Source organism: Mobula hypostoma, chromosome 15 (genome assembly GCF_963921235.1).
Source record: "Mobula hypostoma chromosome 15, sMobHyp1.1, whole genome shotgun sequence".
NCBI lineage: Eukaryota > Metazoa > Chordata > Chondrichthyes > Myliobatiformes > Myliobatidae > Mobula > Mobula hypostoma.
Window position 1 is genome coordinate 15,248,265 of NC_086111.1, and position 23,278 is coordinate 15,271,542.

A 23,278-nucleotide genomic window follows, 5' to 3' on the forward strand; every position below is an offset into this window, starting at 1 on the left:
AGTGAACTAGGGTTTTTCACTTTGTAACAAAGGAGGATGAGAGGTGATTTTATAGAGTTGTACAAGATGTAAGAGGCACAGATTGAGTGGATAGCCAGGGACAATTTCCCTGGGTGGAAATGGCTCATAAGAGGGGGCATAAGTGTAAAGTGATTGGAGGAAAGTATGGGGCTGTCAGAGGTAACTTTTTAGACAGAGAGTGGTGGGTGTGTGGAATGCCCTGCCAGAGTAGTGTAGAGGCAAATACATTTGAGGCATTTAAGAAACACTTAGACACATGGAAAAATGGAGGGTTATATAGGAGGAAAGAGTTAGATTGATCTTAGAATTGGTTAAAAGTTCGGCGCAACATCATGGGCCATAGGGCCTGTACTGTGTGTAATGTTCTGTGTTCTAAAAGCCAAGTTGTAATCAATGTCCCTTACATCCACTGATGCCACGGCCTATTCCAAAGCTGTCTTGAAAAAGTGGCAGAAAGTGCCAGGAACCTGCAGTTAAGTCACTGGAAAATGCGGTGGATGGAGGGGCCTAGTAACACCTTCTTTCCCTTCCCTATCAGACCCATGTTACCTTTGTTCGGGCTTCAATTTTAGCTGATGTGTGCAAGGCAGAACACCACGGGATCTTGTCTTCTTCTAATGTTCTTACCTGGTACTGGAGTTTCCCAGCTGAGAATTGGTGCTTCCTCTACATGTGAATCCCAACAGGATCTCTCTCGTATATTGTGTGATTGTTAATTCCAAGAAATGGTGATGGTTTTGTTGGTGTTGAAAGCTCAAGTAGAGGCTCTGTTTTCTATGGGAGCAGGGCCACTCTGACCACAACTTCACCATTAAGCATCTTCGGCTCACTCATGGGAAGACTGGGTACAAAGCAGAATCCTTCTTCTCCCAATGTGTCTGGGCTACAGCCTCAATATTCTACACCAACCTGTGCTACATCTTCCACTCCCAACACTAATCGTGAAAGTACGGTGATTGGTAGAAGGTGCAGTGAGCAGCAAGGAACATTTATCCCACCGGACTGGTAGGGTATAGAACATTGCTGGAAAGGGTTGTGGAGGATAATAAGGATATTAACTAGAGCATGTTGTAAAGGTTGATACAGAGAGTTGAAGTACTTGATCCTGGTAAATAGCTGAACAGGCTTGTGAAGCTGAACGACCTGTGATTGAGAGATGAGTTGTCATAGGAAACTTTAAGGAGTAGCCTTTAGAGTGACAATCCTTCCCTGACAAACTACTGTACTGTTCAGATTTTAGAAACAGACAGTTGTGGGTAGGATTCTTACAGATCTGGTCTCCCGACCTGAGAAAGGATGCACCTGTAATAGAGTGCAGCAAACATTCACCTGATCCCAGGTTGAGGATTTCTTGTAATGAGAAGAGATTAGAGTTGTACTGTCTAGAGTTTAGAAGATTATTTAATGTATCATTTGGATCTCACTGAAACATTTTATGATCTTACCGAGTTGGACAGGCCATATGCAGGAATGGTGGAGTATCTGGAATTAAGGGTCCCAATATCAAAATACCTCCTCCCTCACTACCATTCAGGGTCCTAAACCATCCTTCCAGTTGAGGCGGCATTTCACCTGTGAGTCTGTTGGGGTCATCTACTGTATCTGGTGTGGCCTCCTGTATATCAATGAGACCTGACATAGATTGGGAGATCACTTCACCAAGCATTTACACTCCGTCTGCCAGAAAGAGTGGGATTTCCTAGTGGCCACCCATTTTAATTCCACCTCCCATTCCTATTCTGATATGTCCATCCATGGCCTTCACTGTCATGATGAGGCCACACTCAGGTTGGAGGAACAACACCTTATATTCTGTATGGGTAGCCTCCAAACTGATGGCATGAACATTGATTTCTCAAACTGCCGGTAATGCCCCCACCCTTCCTCCTTCACTATTTCCCATCCCCTTTTCCTTCTCTCACCTTATCTCCTTGCCCACTCATCACCTCCCTCTGGTGCTCCTCCCCCCTTTTCTTTCTTCCATGGCCTTCTGTCTCTTTCACTAATCAACTTCCCAGCTCTTTACTTCATCCTCCCCCTTCAGGTTTCACCTGTCACCTTGTGTTTCTCTCTCTCCTCCCCCCACCTTTTAAATCTACTCCCTAGCTTTATTCTCCAGTCCTGCTGAAGGGTTTTGGCCTGAAACGTCAATTGTACTCTTTTCCTAGATGCTGCCTGACCTGTTGAGTTCCTCCAGCATTTTGTGTATGTTGATCAAAATAAGTAGCTACCATTCAGGGCGGAGATGAGGGACAATTCCTTCTCCCAGACGATGGTAGATCTTTGGATAGTTTTTGGATTCCAAAGACTATGGGGGGGCGGGTTCTCAGAGTATATTCAGGACAGAAACAGATACAGGTGTCCCCTGCTTTTCGAACGTTCGCTTTACGACATCTCACTGTTATGAAAGACCTACATTAGTTACCTGTTTTTGCTAACAGAAGGTGTTTTCACTGTTACGAAAAAAGGCAGCCAAGCTCCTCCCCTGGAACTGCATTCTAGCCGGCATTGCTTAAAGACGTGCCTGTGAACATCTGTGATTTATGTGGATTTATTTTGAGCATCCATTAGCAAGATGAGTTCTAAGGTATCGGAAAAGCCTAAAAGAGCTCGTTGTTTGAAGTAAGGACAAAGTGAGTTTGGCTTGTGGAAGTTGACGAAGATGATGTTGACAACAGGAATTCTGCAGATGCTGGAAATTCAAGCAACACACATAAAAGTTGCTGGTGAACGCAGCAGGCCAGACAGCATCTGTAGGAAGAGGTGCAGTCAACGTTTCAGGCCGAGACCCTTCGTCAGGACTAACTGAAGGAAGAGTGAGTAAGGGATTTGAAAGTTGAAGATGATGTTGAAGACGTTTTGGCATCCCATGACCAAGAACTGATAGATGAAGAGCTGATGCAATTGGAAGAGGAAAGGATAACAATCGAAACCGAATACAGTAGCAAACGGACCGAAAGTGAAGTTGTCCAGGAACTGAACGTGAAGCAACAACGTGAGATTTTCACTGCAATGACTGCAGAAAAGTACGACTTTAATTTTGAAAGGGTACATAGGTTTAGGGCATATTTGCAGCATGGTTTGAGTGCTTACGAAGAACTGTATGATAGAAAAATGCGTGAGGCTAAGCAGTCAAGCATACTGTCGTTTTTCAAGCCTTCCACATCAGCCACAGCAGACGACGAACCTCGACCTTTGACATAGAGGCAGGCAGACATAGAAGAAGATGACCTGCCTGCCCTGATGGAAACAGACGACAATGAGATGACACCCCAGTGTCCCACTACCCCAACCTTCGGGCCGTGGACCGATACATTGCTGCGAAGAATGCAGCAGTAGCCGGGACGCACCCAGCACATCTATAAGAAAAAAAGCCGAAATAAACAAGCTAATTAATTAGGTGCCGCCCGGCACGTAAATGTCGGCCCAGATCAGAGGCGGTTATGTGCCGGACGGCACCTAATTAATTAGTTTGTTTATTTCGGCTTTTTTTCTTAAAGATGTGCCGGGTGCATCCTGGCCACCGCTGTACCCCTGCATGCTTCGCGAATCGGTATCAGTCCGCGGCCTGGAGGTTGGGGACCACTGCACCACCCCAACCTCCGATGACTCAGCCTAACACACTATCATCAGTGTGCTTGGCGCTGTCTTTCCGATTCCGGTAAGTGATACTACACTGTACATACATTATTTCTACTTTATTTAGGCTGTGTATTTTTATGTGTTATTTGGTATGATGTGGCAGCTTCATAGCTTAAAGGTTACTGGAGAGAGTTTGTGCTGAGAGCGCTTGCGTGAGATTTTTGCTACGGTGGACAGTACGGCAATGATTGTAGAAAAGTAGTTCTACTTTATATAGGCTGTGTATTTATCATATCATTCCTGCTTTTACTATATGTTACTGTTATTTTAGGTTTCATGTGTTATTTGGCATGATTTGGTAGGTTATTTTTTGGGTCTGCAAACACTCACAAATTTTTCCCATATAAATAAATGGTAATTGCTTCTTCACTTTACGACATTCCGGCTTACGAACCATTTCATAGGAACGCTGTACCTTCGGATGGTGGGGGAGACCTGTAGATATTTGGATACTATAGAATCAAAGGGGTATGTGATTAGTGCAGGAATGTAATGTGAGGTAAAAGATGATATTGGATGCTGGAGCAGTGTAAGGAGCTAACCAGTCAACTATTTGTATTCCTTATGTTTTTAACGTTGAAACATGTTCTCCATACTAGCCGCTTTATACCAGAGAGTTGGTGCTACACAATTTGTTATTCAGGGTTTTCTCTAACCCTGGAATTAACACATCATCCTACATGAGCAGTTAGCTCTAGAATAGATTGGCATATTGGATAATCTAGAACAAACATTGAGTTCTTTTGTAACAAAGACATTTTTATCTGTACAGGTCAACAGCCCGAATCTATAGTTCCACTCTATATCAGCCAATGAAGGAGGCTAAGGGTTGACCTCATAGATATAACAAATGATGAAAGGCATAAATATGGTAGATATTCAGAAGTTTTTTTCCTGTAGTAGGGGTGTCAAAAGCAAGAGGGCATTGGTTTAAGTTATGAGGGAGGATTTTCAAAGGGGTTCTGAGGAAAAAGTTTTCCATACAGAGAGTAGTTGATTTCTGGAGAAAGCTGCCAGAGGAGGTGATAGGCGCAGATACAATGACAATGTTTAAGGGGCATTTAGACAGGCACTTGGATAGACAAGGCACAGAAGGACACAATGAATGCAAAAGGGACTACTTACTTTATACTTTATACTTTATTGTCACCAAACAATTGACACTAGAACGTACAACCATCACAGCAATATTTGATTCTGTGCTTCCTGCTCCCTGGAGTACAAATTGATAGTAAATATTAAAAATTTAAATTATAAATCATAAATAGAAAATAGAAAATGGAAAGTAAGGTAGTGCAAAAAAATCGAGAGGCAGGTCCGGATATTTGGAGGGTATGGCCCAGATCCGGGTCAGGATTCATTCAGAAGTCTTATCACAGTTGGAAAGAAGCTGTTCCCAAATCCAGCTGTACGAGTCTTCAAGCTCCTGAGCCTTCTTCCGGAGGGAAGAGGGATGAAAAGTGTGTTGGCTGGGTGGGTTGTGTCCTTGATTATCTTGGCAGCACTGCTCCGGCAGCGTGTGGTGTAAAGTGAGTCCACGGACGGAAGATTACTAGTGTACAAAGGCAAAGTGGCTGGAGTTCTGGGTTGTCCTCCTTGGTATCAGGATAGCTCCGACATTCACTAGAGTAACTTGCTTGTCCACTACATCAAGGAGCAATGCCAGGGAAAAGGCCACACAACAGGCTTTCAATGTGGACTGATTTCAAATCCAGGTAAAAGTGCAGCAGGTTAATCCTTCCGTCCCAGCTCAAGTTTGCAGTAGTAGAGTTATGGTAAATCATCTCCTTGCAGCACAGGTAGGATACAATTGGTAATATCTGTTCTATCTCTTCTCTTGTTGATTTAAGGTATCCTGAAAAGAACTTGGATGACAATTACTGTCGGAATCCCGATGGCTCACCCTTACCCTGGTGTTATACAACTGACCCTGCCGTGGAGCGTGAATACTGCAACATACAGAAGTGCAGTAAGTAACCTCCTACAAGGAATTAGACCGATCAATCTATGTTTCTGATGGTGTTTATTCTTAATGGGTTAAAGATATGGGGGGGGGGTGGATGGGAGGTGTGGTAGGATGGAATGCAGAACCAGAAACCATTGTCCTTCAAGAAATTACTCTTAATATCTACTGAGTTCTAACTCCTTGTTAACTACAGAGGGCTTCCTTGTATGCTTGATCCATTCTGGCCCTGTGGCTCAGAAGGGTAGGGAGCTGAAGATGATGGCAGCAGTTACAGGGGTCTCTATAGTCAGGGGGACAGATAGGCGATTCTGTGAATGTGAAAGGGAACATGGGTGGTAGTTTGCCTCCCAGGTGCCAGGGTCTGAGATGTTTCTGAACGTGTCCACAATATTCTGAAAAGGGAGGGTGAGCAGCCAGAAGCTGCAGTACATATTGGTACCAATGACATAGTACGAAAAAGGGAGGAAGTTCTGAAAACAGAATACAGGGAGGTAGGAAGGAAGCTGAGAAGCAGGACCTCAAGGGTAGTAATCCCAGGATGGCTGCCTGTGCTACATGACAGTGAGAACAGGAATAGAATGGTGTGTCAGATAATTGTATAGCTGAAGAATTGGAGCAGGGAGCAGGGAGCAGGGATTCAATTTTTGAATAATTGGGATCTCTTCTGGGGCAGGTGTGACCTATACAAAAGGGATTAATTGCACTTGAATCTGAGGGGGACCAATATTCTTGCAGGCAGATTTACTAGAGCTTTTGGGAGTGGTTTAAACTAATATGGCAGGGGCATGGGAACTAGCAGGTTTACAAGTAGATGACGGATGTAACATGAATGTAAGGAAGGACAAACAAATGATTGGGTACAAATGCAGATAGCAAAGAGTTAAATTGTACCATATAGGCAAAATTCAAAAGGGTGAAGAATGTAGGACTGAAGGTGCTGTATTTAAATGTGTGTAGCATTTGGAAAGAGGTGGATGAACTTGTGGCGCAATTAGAGATTGGTCGGTATGACGTTGTGGGTAACCCTGAGTCATGGCAGAAAGATGGCCAAAATTGGGAGCTTAACATCAAAGGATATACTTTGTACTGAAAGCGCAGGCAGGAAGGTATAGGCGGTGGTGTGGCTCTGTTGGTAAGAGATGGAATTACTTCTCTAGAAAGAGACACAGGGTCACTGAATATTGAATATTTGTGGGTGGAGTTAAGAAATTGCAAGGATAAAAAAAACATTATGGGAATCATATATGGGCCTCCAAATAGTAGCTAAGATGTGGGGTTGAGATTGCAAAGGGAGCTGGAAAGGGCATGTAATAAGGATAATGACACAATTGTAATGGGGGATTTCAAGATTGGGAAAATCAGGTTGGTGTTGGATTGCAAGAGAAGAAATTTGTTGAATGCCTATGAGATAGCTTTTCAGAGCAGCTTGTGCTTGAGCCTACTCGGGGAAAGGCTATCTTAGATTGGGTGTTGTGTAATAACCCAGATCTTATTAGGGAGCTTAATATAAAGGAACCCTTAGGAGACAATGATCATAATATGATTGAATTCATACTGCAATTTGAGAGGAGAAGCATAACTCGCATGTATCTATATTGCAGTGGGATAAAGGGAATAACCGAGGCATGAGAGAGGAGCTTGCCCAGATGGATTGAATTGAATTGAATTGACTTTATTACTTACATCCCTCACATACGAGGAGTAAAAATCTTTTCGTTACGTCTCCGAATAAATGTGCAATGTGCAATTTATAGTCATTTGTAGTAAATAATATGTACAACAACAGTCAATATAACAGAAATACAATCAGTGTGAATTAATCAGTCTGATGACCTGGTGGAAGAAGCTGTCCCGGAGTCTGTTGGTCCTGGCTTTTATGGTGCGGTACCGTTTTCCAGATGGTGGCAGCCGGAACAGTTTGTGGTTGGGGTGACTCGGGTCCCCAATGATCCTTCTTTTTTCACACCTGTCCTTGTAAATGTCCTGGATCATGGGAAGTTCACATCTACAGATGCACTGGGCTGTTTGCACCACTCTCTGCAGAATCCTGCCATTAAGGGAAGTACAGTTCCCATACCAGGCAATGATGCAGCCAGTCAGGACGCTCTCAATTGTGCCCCTGTAGAAAGTTCTTAGGATTTGAGGGCCCGTACCAAACTTCTTCAACCGTCTGAGGTGAAAGAAGCGCTGTTGTGCCTTTTTCACCACACAGCCAGTATGTGCAGACCACATGAGATCCTCGGTGATGTGTATGCCGAGGAATTTAAAGCTGTTTACCCTCTCAACTCCAGATCTATTGATGTCAATAGGGGTTGCCCTGTCTCCATTCCTCCTGTAGTCCACAACCAGCTCCTTTGTTTTTGCGACATTGAGGGAGAGGTTGTCTTCTTGACACCACTGTGTCAGGGTGATGACTTCTTCTCTATAGGCTCCCTCTTTATTGTTTGAGATTAGGCCAATCAGTGTAGTGTCGTCAATGAATTTAATTAGCAGATTGGAGCTATGGGTGGTGACACAATCACGGGTATACAGGGAATAAAGAGTAGGGGAGTCCAAAGCCAGGGGGGCTTAGATTTAGGGTGAGAGGGGAAATATTTAAAGGAGACATAAGGGGCAACTTTTTCCTGCAGAGCGTGGGAGTGTATGGAATAAGCTGCAAGAGGAAGTAGTCGAAGCAGGTACAATAGTATCATTTAAGAAGCACTTTGATAAGTACGTGGAGGAAGGGGCCTGGAGGGATATGGGCCAAACATGGGAAATTGGGACTAGCTAGGTGGACAACATAGTCTGCAGGAACTTGTTGGGCTGAAAGGTCTGTATCCGTACTGTATACTCTTATTACGATGCCTACAATGCTAATCCCATTCTGCTGGTATTAGGCCTGTATCTCTCTATGGATGTCAGCCAAAAATAAGCAATGGTTTTGACAAGCCTAGTTTGTTGAGGTGCAGATGCATAACAAGGCTTTACTGAGGAAGAATTGTTTGGAGGTCAGAGAAGGCAAGGTGAAAGTACAGATAGGGTGAGATTGGAAGAAAAGGTTAATACTAAGATTTGCGGAGGAGCAGGAAAAAGCTAGTACCCAAGATTTCTTGAAGAAAGATAATCATTAAAATTGTCCAGGACTGTTCTGAAAGTCAAAATCAAAGTAAATTTCTTATCAAAGTATGTACATGTCACCATATACTACCTTGAGATTCATTTTCTTGTAGGCATTTATAAGAAAATAAAGAAATACAATAGAATATATGAAAATTATACATAAAAAAGACAAATTGAGAAAATAAAAAAAACGTTGAGACCATGAGTTGTAGAGTGCTTGAAACTGAGTCAGACGGTTGTGGAATCAGTTCAGAGTGAGGTGAGTGACGTTACCCATATTGGTTCAGGAGCCTCATGACTTCAGGGTAATCACTGTTTCTGAACCTGGTAGTGTGGGATCTAAGGCTCCTGTACCTCCTACAAGGAGTAACAAGCAAAGAGCATGGTCTGGATGTTGGGGGTCCTTGATGATGGATGATGTTTTCTTGTAGCAGCCTCCTTGTAAATGTGCTCAGTGTTAGGGAGACCTTTTGCTGTGATGGACTGAGAAATAAATGAGATAACAATATTAGAGAAATTGTTGGGGATAATCTGAAATAGGGTGACATCTGAGAATGAATTGAAATGATGATGAGCACAAAGAAATGCACAATCAGGTACAAAAGAGGAAAGAGAAAGCAAAGAATAAAAGAAATATAGAAACAGGAAGAGGAGTAGGTTAAATGTCCTCTTCAGGGTGCTGCTAGGTTAAACAAGATAATGGACAATCTGCTCTTAGTCTCAAATGAGACAATCAGAAATCCTGTGGTCTGGACAAACAGAACTTTATCAAATTAAGTGGCCTGAAGAAATAACTTGTATTTATTTACTGTTTTACACATTCTAGGGGTACAAAAGCCAAATGAGATGACATTTAAAGTTGGATGTGAAAGAACAGTGAATTAAAATATTAGATAAAAATGTATTTCTAATTTTTGTCCTTTTGTTTTGAATTCAAAGGTAAGACTCACAAGCTGAAAGATGTGGAAATCACAAAAAGCTGTTTCAAACATCATGGAATAGGATACCGAGGGAGGGTGAACCAAACCACTTCCAGAACCCCCTGCCAGCGTTGGGACGCACAATTCCCACATGCACATGAATTCACACCAGAAAATTATCAGTGCAAGTATGCAACAATGCAGACTTCAAGTGTTTAAAACTTGTTAATTAGAAATAGCAGCAAGTGATTTGAAGTGTTTGTATTCCTTAATTACAAAAGTAATATATCGTGTAGATTTTGTAAGCTTGCATTAAGAGCAGGGAATGTAAACCAGTCGGGCAGAATCATCAGATGAATTTAACAATCTGAATTTAAATATTTTTGGTTACGTGGGTTTGGCTACAGAAATTGCAGAGGCTCTTGCTACAAAGGTTCAATTTTCCGTGCCTGAGGACTGGAGGACTGTTAACGTTTTACTGTGATTTAAAAAGGAAGAAAAAGTAATCCAAGTAATCATAGCTTGTTAGGTTAACCCAGTTATAGACATAATACTGAATCAGTCTGAGCTTGTGTAAACCAACTTAGAAAGTCACAGAATGACAATCGGCATGGATTTGTTAATGGAAATTTCTTAATAATACACAAGGAAGGTCAATAAAGCTAATGCATTTTTAAAGTCTGTGTGGGTTTGCAGTAGGCTGTTGACAAGATCCCACATGAGTGGATGATTAAAAAATGGGAGAGTGGCAAATTGAATCTGAACTTGGCTTGGTAGGCAGCAGCAGAGGGTATCGTTGAATGCTTCTGTAGACACAGGGCACAGTGTTTGCTCCCTTGTTCTTGGTTTAGTTATAAATGTCGGGGGCACTGTAAAGAAGTTTGCAGATTGACAAATGGAATTCCATCCAACGAAGGCTGAGGGAAATGTTTTTCTGTGGAGAAAAGAAGCAAGGCAACATATAATAAATTGGAGCATATTGAATGGTGATGAAGAGTAAAGGGGCTTTGGAGAACAAGGGTGGTGGGGCAATTCATTATTCTGGTTAAAGAAGCATGTGGAATGCTTTTCTTGATTAGTCAAGGTATAGAATATAGCAGTAGGGTGGTTATGCTGGAACTAGTTTAGAAGAATGGGGGTTAGGATCTCATTGAAACCTATCAAATATTGAAAGGCCTAGATAGAGTGGACGTGGAAAGAATGTTTTCTACAGTGGGGAGTCTTGGACCAAAGGGCACAGCCTCAGAATAGAAGGACATCCCTTTAGAACAGAGATGAGGAGGAATTTCTTTAGCTAGAAGGTGGTGAAAATCTGTGGAGTTCATTGCCACAGGTGGCTGTGGGGCCAAGTCATTGGGTATATTTAAAGTGGAGGTTGATAAGTTCTTGATTAGTAAAGGTGCCAAAGGTTATGGGTAGTCATTGTCATAGTCATACTTTATTGATCCCGAGGGAAACTGGTTTTCATTACAGTTGCACCAACCAAGAATAGAGTATAAATATAGCAATATAAAACCATAAATAATTAAATAGTAATATGTAAATTATGCCAGGAAATAAGTCCAGGACCAGCCTATTGGCTCAGGGTGTCTGACCCTCCAAGGGAGGAGTTGTAAAGTTTGATGGCCCCAGGCAGGAATGACTTCCTATGACGCTCTGTGTTGCATCTCGGTGGAATGAGTCTCTGGCTGAATGTACTCCTGTGCCCAACCAGTACATTATGTAGTGCATGGGAGACATTTACCAAGATGGCATGCAACTTGGACAGCATCCTCTTTTCAGACACCGCCGTCAGAGAGTCCAGTTCCATCCCCACAACATCACTGGCCTGACGAATGAGTTTGTTGATCCTGTTGGTGTCTGCTACCCTCAGCCTGGTGCTCCAGCACACAACAGCAAACATGATAGCACTGGCCAGCACAGACTCATAGAACATCCTCAGCATCGTCTGACAGATGTTAAAGGACCTCAGTCTCCTCAGGAAATAGAGACGGCTCTGACCCTTCTTGTAGACAGCCTCAGTGTTCTTTGACCAGTCCAGTTTATTATCAGTTCATATCCCCAGGTATTTGTAATCCTCCACCATGTCCACACTGACCCCCTGGATGGAAATAGGGGTCACCGGTGCCTTAGCCCTCCTCAGGTACACCACCAGCTCCTTAGTCTTTTTCATATTAAGCTGCAGATAATTCTGCTCACACCATATGACTAAGTTTCCTACCGTAGCCCTGTACTCAGCCTCATCTCCCTTGCTGATGCATCCAACTATGGCAGAGTCATCAGAAAACTTCTGAAGATGGCAAGACTCTGTGCAGTAGTTGAAGTCCGAGGTGTAAATGGTGAGAGAAGGGGAGACAAGACGGTCCCCTGTGGAGTCCCAGTGCTGCTGATCACTCTGTCGGACACACAGTGTTGCAAGCGCACGTACTGTGGTCTGCCAGTCAGGTAATCAATAATCCATGACACCAGGAAAGCATCCACCTGCATCGCTGTCAGCTTCTCCCCCAGCAGAGCAGGGCGGATGGTGTTGAATGCACTGGAAAAGTCAAAAAACATGACCATCACAGTGCTCGCTGGCTTGTCCAGGTGGGCGTAGACATGGTTCAGCAGGTAGACGATGGCATCCTCAACTCCTAGTCGGGGCTGGTAGGCGAACTGGAGGGGATCTAAGTGTGGCCTAACCATAGGCTGGAGCAGCTCCAGAACAAGTCTGTCCAGGGTCTTCATGATGTGGGAGGTCAATGCCACCGCATCATGAAGACCCTGGAGAGACGTAGAAGGCAGGAAAATGGGGTTGAGGGGGATAATAAATCAGCTATTGTGAAGAGTGGATAAGATGGGTTGTTTCCTTGTAAAAGTGGACCTGAGGTATATAAAGTTACAAGGAGCCTAGAAAGAACAAATAGGAAGGACTATTGATAGAGGGGTCTAGAAACAGTGGGCATAAACTGAACACTAAAACAAAAGTGCTGGAGAAAACTGGACATACGCGACTTCTGTTTTAAACTTCTTGATAGAAGTATTATTGGGTAGGTGAGCAAAATATTTATTACCCAGATGGGAAGAGGAGTCTGGAACTCACTGTTGGAAAGGATGGCTGGAGAAAAGCTCTCAATACATTTAAGCTTGGATGTGAACTTGTAAAGTTGTGATCTGCGGGGTGCAGACAACGTAATGGGAGGTGTGTTTGGGCTTGGTTGCTCTTTTTCAATATAATGGTTTGAATGCCTCTTTTTGCACAGTAAATTTCCTCTGATTCTATTATGGGAAAGTTCTGTCCTAGTATATCCCACCTGTTGTTACAGAGGGCTACAGGAGAATTACTGTCGGAATCCTGATGGGTCAGAAGCCCCATGGTGTTTCACAACTGATCCCAGAGTCAGGACGGCATTTTGTCTGCAGATCAAACGCTGTGAGGATGATATTGAACCTGAGGGTAAGATGAACAACACACCAACAGCAGTGAAACATTTGTGGTCATTTATTGTGAGAATATTCTTGCATTATTAGTGGGCCTTTGTAGGCAATTCACTCCTTACTTAATGTCCCCATTTCGTTTTTTAGCAGAGACAATTAGCAAATGATTTTGAGTTGAGTCCCTCATTCTCCTCTGTACTTTCTTGAAGGGGCAGGTGCTGTCTCACTGCTGCTGCATTAGCAGAGGCATCTGAAAAAGCTGGGAATATTACAAAGTTGTTTGCCCATTAATCTTTGAAGATATATTGGAAGGTAGAGAATGAAGACCTAACAGAGGGAAATGTGCCTTCAAGGGAAAATCCTTGCACATTTACTGAGAACATTCTGAATCTTTGTATACTGACTTAGTCTCTTTTTTAAAGTTAGTGCAGATTCTTTATCAGGAACTGCATTCACACAATCAATCTCTGTATGTTCCTATGTACAAGCAAGATAAAGTGGTTAATACAGAGCCTTGTCACTTCACAGACTGCTATAATGGAAATGGGACAACCTATCGAGGATTAGTCAATAAAACAAGAAAGGGGATTTCATGTCAAAGGTGGACCTCAAATAGACCTCACACCCCACGGTATGTTGCCTTCATTTCGCTTTGTGAGACTGAGAGCCAGCAGCAGGAAATAGAGAATAGGTATCATTGAGAAGTATAGATTTGTTCAGCCAGGTCACTGTGTTTCTGAGGCTGATATTAGTATCTATAAATTGCAAGAATTAAAGTTAACTTCTGTATCTGTCGTTGCTGATTAACTGGACTCTGACAATTTGCACTTGTTTCAATTATACTTTGAACAAGCGTGAACAAAGTAATGCCATTTTTATACAGAATTGACTAGTTGGATATAGATATTGACTAATTGGAAACCTTGTGGATTTTCAAAACCCTTATTTGCACGATCAATAATCAATCACACATCAATTGCACTACAGGGGAGAAGGCAGGAGAGTGAGGATGACTGGAAGAATTGGATCAGCCCATGATTGAATGGCAGAGCAGACTCAATGGGCCGAATGGCCTACTTCTGCTCCTATATCTTATGGTCTAATAATACAGGTGTTAATATCCTTTATGTTAAAGGCCAATAACACTTAGAGTTAGTAATATAACTAACTAATAGAAAATGTCACCCTAGAATCCTTTGTTTACATTCTTATCTTGTCTTGGTATGCCAAGTGCTCCAGACCCATGCTGTGCAAAGGGAAACTATGCTCTTCAAAGCCCCTCCGAGCCTGCATTGACTGCGCACTATCTGTAAATTCAAAGCCCCTCTGAGTCTGCGTTGACTGCACACTATCTGTAAATTCAAAGCCCCTCCTCACTTGCATTGACTGCACACTATCTGTAAATTCAAAGCCCCTCCTCGCTTGCATTGACTGTACACGATCTGTAAATTCAAAGCCCCTCCTAGTCTGCGTTGACTGCACACTATCTGTAAATTCAAAGCCCCTCCTAGTCTACGTTGACTGCACACTATCTGTAAGTTCAAAGCCCCTCCGAGCCTGCATTGACTGCACACTATCTGTAAATTCAAAGCCCTCCTAGTCTGCATTGACTGCACACTATCTGTAAATTCAAAGCCCCTCCTAGTCTGCGTTGATTGCACACTATCTGTAAATTCAAAGCCCCTCCTAATCTGCGTTGACTGCACACTATCTGTAAATTCAAAGCCCCTCCTAGTCTGCGTTGACTGCACACTATCTGTAAATTCAAAGCCCCTCCTAGTTTGCGTTGACTGTACACTATCTGTAAATTGTTCCTGCATTGACTGTACACGATCTGTAAATTCAAAGCCCCTCCTAGTCTGCATTGACTGTACACTATCTGTAAATTGTTCCTGCATTGACTGTACACGATCTGTAAATTATTCCTGCCTGACAATACCTTAACCCTTGCCTTGCTGCAACTTCCATAGATCCAGATGTATTACTGAGATGAATGCTTATTGTAGGGTTTCTATATACTGGTGATTTTTTTCTATCAGGATGTCTGTAAGTGCTGTGATTATTGTTAATTTTAGAGAATCTAATACTATTCAAATGTATGTTAATAACTAAAAAGATGTACATTATTCGAGCTGTTGTTATTCTTAGGGTATCTGGATACCAAGCACTAGATATTATATTAGGTAATTAGAGTTAGTATTAGCATTATTATAAGGTATCAGAGCTGTAATGGACTGGTTGTTCTTGACCCAGGTCCTCCTACAGCACCCCCAATAACATACTCACCTTTTGTAGTTGTGCTCCTCCCAGTAAAGGGCCTTGATTCCAGATCCATACTGTGAGCCACAGTGGTGTGTGGGCCTAAGCAGTGAATCCTGAGGAAGGGTCTTGGCCTGAAACCTTTGTCACTTTCAAAATAAATTTATATTTTACATTTTGTATGCATTATTCTGAAAACTGAGCCCATAGCCATGGACTGCATCCTTACAGTGTGTTGTTTAAAGACCTTCACTGACATTTAGAATCAGGGGAAATATAATTAAATCATATCATCATTTTTGCAGAAAATGTAAAATAAACATTTATTTTGAAATGCATTCAATTTCCTTAATGCTAATTATTTGATAAAGAAGTACAGAATGCTTTCTTTAACTTTTTAATGAAGGTTGCCTTAATCATTCAAATGAAAGAGGTTGCTATTGTAAAACTGAGGGCCAGATGTAAAGTGCAGCCATCCCTCCAACTCAGTGCAAATAGCAACCACTTCTGCAGTTTAGTGTTAACGTAAAGGCATCTGTATCTTTCTATATTGATGTTTAATAGGATCTGCATATATTCCTGGTGTGTCCGTTAATCTCAGTGCTGAATAGGACTGACATTATCATTATTCACAGAGCTATATTGCTGCGATTAGTATTAACATCACTTGAATTAGTGTAAACTTTGAGATGATTTATTGCCTGCATTAATGGTAATCTCAACATGACTGCATTTTAATATGAGTTGTGTTAATTTTAGCTGTGCTTTATTGGATGATTTCTGGCATTTTCAGACTGAAATATCAGGGAATTAGTCTTAATCTTGGATTTATTTATGTCATTGGAATTATAGGATATGACTTCAGAATAAGAAATCAAGTTTATGTTATGAAATTTGTTGCTTTATGGCAGCAGTACAGTGCAAGAATTAAAAATTGCTACGAATTACAAAATAAATATAGTGCAAAGGACGAATAACAAGGTAATGTTCATGGGTTCATAGACTATTCAGAAATTTGTTGGTCAAGGGGAAGAAGCTGTTCTTAAAAAGATGAGTGTGAGTGTACCTCCTCCCTGTTAGTACATTCAGTGGTGACACCAGAGGGCATGCCCAGATGGTGAGTCTTTAATGATGGATACTGTCTTCTTGAGAATATTCTCAATGTTGGGGAGGGTCGTGCCTGTGACGGAACTGGCTGAGTCTACAACCCTCTGCAAGCTCTTGCCATCATGCGCATTGGAGCCTCCGCACCAGGTTGTGATGCAGCCGGTCAGAATTCTCTTCGCTGTACTTCTGTAGAAATTTGCAGGAGTTTTTAGTGACATACAAAATCTCCTCAAACTACTGATGAAGTACGGTCACTTGTGTGCCTTCTTCACTTTTGCATCAATGTGTTGGGTCAAGGACAGATCCTCAGAAATGTTGATGCTCAGGAACTTGAAACTGTTCTTCCTTTCCACTGCTGCCCCTCTGGTGTGTTCTCGCAACTTTCCCTTCCTGAAGTCTGCAATCAATTACTTGAGCTTGCTGATGTTCAGTGCAAGGTTGTTGTTGCCCTTTTGTAGCAAGTGGGAACTTCTAACTGTGCTGTGAGAGGTTGAAAATGACCTTGAACTCTCCAGCCGATTAGTTGATACAGATTTTCAATATCTTGCCAGGTACACCACCAGGGCCTGACACCTTTTGAAGGTTCACCCTCCCAAATGATGTTCTGACATTGTCCTCTGAGACAGTGATCATAGGGTCACCAGATGCCGTGGAGATTTGCAAAGGCATAGTCTTATTTTTCTCTTTCAAAATGTGTATAACAGGCATCGAGCTCATTGGGGAATGAAATGCCACTGCCACTTATGCTGCTAGGTTTTGTCTTATAGGAAATAATAATATGCAAACTCTGCCACAGCTATCATACACTGAAATTGCATTTTCGGTCTCACATTGGCCTTTTGTTCTTTGTATCTGGACTTCTGTAGGAATCTGGATCGCTGGTCCTGAACATCACAGATCTTGAAACTAACATCAAATCTATGATATATGGGGATACGACAATAATATCAATCCCTATAGCAAAATGTTCTCAGTGTCAGCGTGAGTTGTCTATCATGTGGATTAGTGTTAATCTCAAGGAATCTGTTTATTAATATGATCAGTGTTAAATACCTTTCTCCATACATCATTGAATTTACTATCATTGTCAAGAACTACAGGTTATGCACCCCTTATCTGAAAATCCAAAATCCAAAACCTCCAAAATCCAAACTTTTTTTGACTGCTGACCTGACGCCACAAATACAAAATTCCACTAGGCACTGGGAAGGTTCCTAGGTGATGTGCAGGTCTCTGTGCACCACAGACCCTGGCAAGTGACCTCACATACCCTGAGTGGAGCCTGTTGGCACCAATTTGTTTTCAGCAGTCATCATAGCCAGACCTTTGCGCATTACTCACAGTGTTTTACACTCATTCTCTGGTCTGTGCTATGAAGATATTGTTGAAAATGTCAATAAGGCCTATGGGTAACAGTGGGAAAAAAAGAGCAAATGATTATATTTATCACAGAAAGTCAACTTGTTGGAAAAACAATGTAAGTGGAATATGGTGTTGGTGTTGGAACAACCACAACCTATGACATGAAGAAACAGAAGGACAGACTATTAAAGTTATATGCTGAAAGTAATGAACAGAAGTTAATGAAAAATAGAAAAACACTGCATAAAGTGAAACATGAAGATATTGATCGCGTATTGAAAGAGTGGATTTACCAGTGTCAGAGGGAACATATGCTGCTTAATGGAATGCTGATCATGAAACAAGCAAAGATCTATCACAATGAACTGAAAATTGAAGGTAATTGTGAATATTCACCAGGCTGGTTGTAGAAATTTAAGAAAGGGCACGGCATTAAATTTTTAAAGATTTAAAAAATTTTGAAGTAAAAATGTCTGCTGATCATGTATCAGTTGATAAATTCAGTGATGAGTTTGCCAAACTCATCACTGATGATAATCTAACACTAGAACAAGTCTACAGTGCTGACAAGATGTCGTTCTTCTTGCGTTATTGTCCCAAAAAGATACTGACTACCGTTGATAAGAAAGCTCCTACAGGAGATTTCAGTTTTCATTACAGTTACCTGTAATTAAATTCAATCTTTTGTTTTTTATAAAGCCTTAAGAAAGTAAAATACAAATAATACAAATAAATACAAATAATTACTGTAACCTTTTAATAAAACACAGCATTATAGGTAGAGACTGAATGCCTGCCCTCGTTTGTTGTTGAGCAGCTGATTCAGGTATTCTCCCAGTGCTGCTGTGTTGCTTTGGTTATCCTGCACACATTATATTTTCAGTATGTTAATGTTATGTTATAATTTTTGCTGTTAAGTACGTATGTGCGATGAACAAGTATAAGACAAAGACTGCTTACGGGTAGCACATAACTTCAAATTCGGGAATGATAGCGATGTTAAACAACCACTGACTGCCCACTTGGGTGGATGAGGTGGTGATAGCGTACCTTTCTGATGGTTCAATGTACACATTACTTTTTCATGCACAAAATTATTAAAAGTATTATATAAACTACCTTCAGGGTATATGTATAAACTATATATGTAATGTAAATGAATTTTGTGTTTAGAGTTGGGTCCCATCCCCAAGGTATCTCGTATATAGATGCAAATATTCCAAAATCCCAAAAACACTGAAATCTGAAACACTCTCGGCCCCAAGCACTTCAGATACGGCGGGTGCTCAACTTGTACTAAAAGATTATTTTTAATTTCACATTCCCATATATTCATAAATATGAACAATGTTAACCTCAGGATAACTGTAAAGTCCAAGAGTTTGAAGCAATTTCAGGTCTGTATATATTGACTGCGATGATTGTATGGGTAGTGATAAGTGACTGGTTATATGTGACATTTTAAATGATCGTGTTTGATTTGTGCATAAAAAAGACCATAGGAGCATAATTAGGCCACTCAGGCCATTGAGTTCGCTCCGCCATTTCATCATGGTTGATCGCAGATCCCATTCAACCCCATACACCTGCCCTCTCACCCTATTCCTTGATACCCTGACCAATCAGGAATCTATCAACTTCTGCTTTAAATATACACACGGACTTGGCCTCCACCACAGTCTGTGGTAGAGCATTCCACAGATTCACCACACTTTGGCTAAAATAATTTTTCCTTACTTCTGTTCTAAAAGGTCACCTCTCAATTTTGAGGCTATGCCCTCTAGTTCTGGATACCCCCACCAAAGGAAACATCCTCTTTTCATCCACCCTATCTAGTTCTTTCAACATTTGGTAGGTTTGAATGAGATCCCCATGCACTATTCTAAATTCCAGTGAGTACAGGCCCAAAGCTGCCAAATGCTCCTCGTATGTTAATCCCTTCATTCCCAGAATCATCCTCGTGAACCTCTTCTGGACTCTCTCCAATGACGATGCATCCCTTCTGAGATAAGGGGCCCAGACAAGTGCGGCCTGATTAGTGTCTTATAAAGCTTCAGCATTATCTCCTTGTTTTTATATTCTATTCCCCTTGAAATAAATGCCAACGTTGCATTTGCCTTCTTTACCACAGACTCATCCTGTGAATTTATCTTCTGGGAGTCTTGCACGAGGACTCCTAAGTCCCTCTGCACCTCTGATATTTGAACCATCTCCTCATTTAGATAATAGTCTGCACTATTGTACCTTTTACCAACACACATTCTCATACATTTCCCAAAACTATATTCCATCTGCCTCTTTTTTGCCCATTCTTCCAATTTGTCTAAGTCCTGCTGCAATTGCATTGCTTCCTCAGCATTACCTACCCTTCCAACTATCTTCATATGATCCGCAAACTTTGCCACAAAGCCATCAATTCCACTATCTAAATCATTGACAAACAATGTAAAAAGTAGCAGTCCCAGTACTGACCCCTGAGGAACACCACTCGTCACTGGCAGCCCACCAGAAAAGGCCCCTTTTATTCCCACTTGCTGCCTCCTGCCTGTCAGCCATTCCTTTATCCATGCCTGTGTCTTTTCTGTAACATTGTAGGATTTTATCTTGTTAAGCAGCCTTATGTGAGGCACTTTAAGAAATGCTTCTGAAAATCGAAGTAAATGACATTACTGCCTCCTCTTTGTCCAGCCTGCTTGTTACTTCCTCGAAGAACTCTAATAATAGATTTGTTAGGCAAGATTTCCCTTTACAGAAACCATGTTGACTTTGACTTAGTCTCCAAGTACGCCGAAATAGACTCCAACACTCCCAATCACTGAGGTTAGGCTAACTGGCCTATAATTTCCTCTCTTTTGTCTTCAACCATTTTTAAAAAGTGGAGTGACATTTGCAATCTTCCAGTCCTCCGGAACCATGCCAGAATCAGGTGATTCTTAAAAGATCATGACCAATGCATCCGTTTATTTGTGATATCTTTATATCACAAATACAGGTTTGTCATATGTTTCTGGAACTAATACCTGTTAACATCAGAGTGGCTGTGTGATGGAGAATAACTTTAATCTTGGAGTGTTGTGTAATATAGACAGATTATTATAATATTGGGAAATTAATGTTATTTGTTGTTGTACAGTACTGGGATAAATGAAAGATATTCAGAAGTGAGATTTGCTGGAGCATACTGGGTAAGGTGATGAACAAATAAGTTTTTACTGTATATTATTGGGATTTTCATCTCTGGGTATTTGGAATTTGCATTCACATTAGTGCCTGTGTATGTGACTGAAACATGTGCATCTACAGTACAGTATGTTGTTAAGTTTATACAGATATTTCTGGAACTGGTATACAGTATGTTTGGAATTAGCAATGATTTCGGTACCTATAGATTACTCCAATTTGTGTGCTTTGCATTGCTCTATATTGTTGGGGGATTTGTGTTAATCTCAGCTTTGTACATCGCTGTTGTTTGTGCAGTATCAAGGGTACTGTATACTACTGGAAATGGTAGTCCTATGGTAGCTATGTATGACTCAAATTGAAGCAAATGTAAAGTGTAATGAGTCCTCTAACTTTTCCCCCCACAGAGTCACTCCTCAGACACATCCTAATGCTGGTCTCGAGAAAAACTACTGTCGAAATCCTGATGGGGACAGTCATGGACCTTGGTGTTACACTTTGGATCCCAAAGTGCAGTGGGATTACTGTGCCATCAGTACTTGCAGTATGATACTAACTATTGCTACTTAAAAGCTGAATGTGGATCAGTCATTCACAAAGACTGGATGAACTGGGCTTGTACTCGTTGGAATTTAGAAGATTGAGGGGGGATCTGATTGAAACGTATAAGATCCTAAAGGGATTGGACAGGCTAGATGCGGGAAGATTGTTCCCGATGTTGGGGAGGTCTAGAACGAGGGGTCACAGTTTGAGGATAGAGGGGAAGCCTTTTAGGACCGAGGTTAGGAAAAACTTCTTCACACAGAGAGTGGTGAATCTGTGGAATTCTCTGCCACAGCAAACTGTTGAGGCCAGTTCATTAGCTATGTTTAAAAGGAAGTTAGATATGGCCCTTGTGGCTACAGGGGTCAGGGGGTATGGAGGGAAGGCTGGGTTCTGAGTTGGATGATCAGCCATGATCATAATAAATGGCGGTGCAGGCTCGAAGGGCCGAATGGCCTACTCCTGCACCTATTTTCTATGTTTCTATGTTTCTATATGTTTATGATACAGATGAGGCAGCTATAACTTTGTGTTGTCCACAATTATACATTTACATTTTAGAAAAAATGCCATTTACAATAATTTAATCTACCAGACAGCAACTTTCTTCCTGTAGTGAACTACATACCCAATGAACAGAATTCTAAACTTTGATCTAAAAACCACATTTCTGATTGCAGAAGGAACAAAGTTGAGGAACAGATAGAGAGAACCAGGGGATGTGGGCATGGCTGGGAAGGGGTGATGGGATTATCTAGCAAGCCAAAGAAATTTAGGTAGTGTGCGTGAGTCATTTACAGAGATATATATGAATACACATACACACACACACACACACAAACCTATCTGCTGAGAAAGAGAAAAGTGGAGAGATGGACAGTGAGAGTGACAAAGGAATAACGATAGAGAAAGGAACAGGACAGGTCATTCCGTACCTTGGACAAATTCCATTAGATCATGTCAATTTGTTTTACATAACCTGGCTTTATTTTGCAACAGTAAGAGCTTCAAAACTCTCGGTTGCCTCTTTATGCAAAATAAGTTGGTGGGGGAATGCTCCAGAATTTCATAACTCTGTGTGCCTGCTCTCACCAAATGAACAGCTTTGATGTCTCACCTAAGAAAATGGCTTCCTTCAATCTATTTTATCAGTTCTGTCATCTCAAGCAGATCTAAACAAGACAATTAATTGTCTGTATTCACACCAACAAAATCATAATATTTGCAAGTTGTCCTCCAGCTTTAACCCCATTATAATTCTGCAAATTAATGTCAATATTGAGGGTGTTTTTCAGGGGCAGTTGCAGTAATAGAAATTCCACCACTTTCTACTCTAACTCTCAGGAAAGATCTGTTTCCCAGGGTTGAAATGCCTAATACCAGAGGACATGCATTGAAGGTGGGGTTGGGGAGTAACATTCAAGGGGGATGTGAGGGGTAAGTTTTTTACTTATAGAGTGATGGATGTCTGGAATCTGCTGCCTTGTCTGGTGGTAGAGGCAAATACATTAGAGACTTTTAAGAGATGTTTGGATAGACACATGGATATAAGGAAGATGGAGAAGATAGAGGCACATGGGCATTGTGTATGTAGCAGGGATTAGTGTTTGGGTGTTTTTGATTTGTTTTTTAACTAGTTCAGCACAACATTGTGGGGCTGAATGGCCTGTTCCTGTGCTGTATGTTTTATATATTCTAAATTCTATACACACAGAAATCAATGGCCAATGGTGGCATGGTAGTCAGACCAGAGACCAGG

General features: G+C 41.5%; 1 protein-coding gene across 1 annotated transcript in view; it reads left to right on the forward strand.

Annotated features, from left to right (window-relative positions):
* Positions 1 to 23,278, forward strand: part of mst1 (macrophage stimulating 1) — a 90,012-nt gene that overhangs the window by 42,079 nt on the left and 24,655 nt on the right. Inside the window, exons 7-11 of the mRNA XM_063067771.1 lie at positions 5,514 to 5,632; positions 9,671 to 9,839; positions 12,957 to 13,087; positions 13,597 to 13,699; positions 21,384 to 21,520. Of these exons, the coding sequence (XP_062923841.1) occupies positions 5,514 to 5,632; positions 9,671 to 9,839; positions 12,957 to 13,087; positions 13,597 to 13,699; positions 21,384 to 21,520 (659 nt within the window). The remainder of the gene's footprint in view (positions 1 to 5,513; positions 5,633 to 9,670; positions 9,840 to 12,956; positions 13,088 to 13,596; positions 13,700 to 21,383; positions 21,521 to 23,278) is intronic.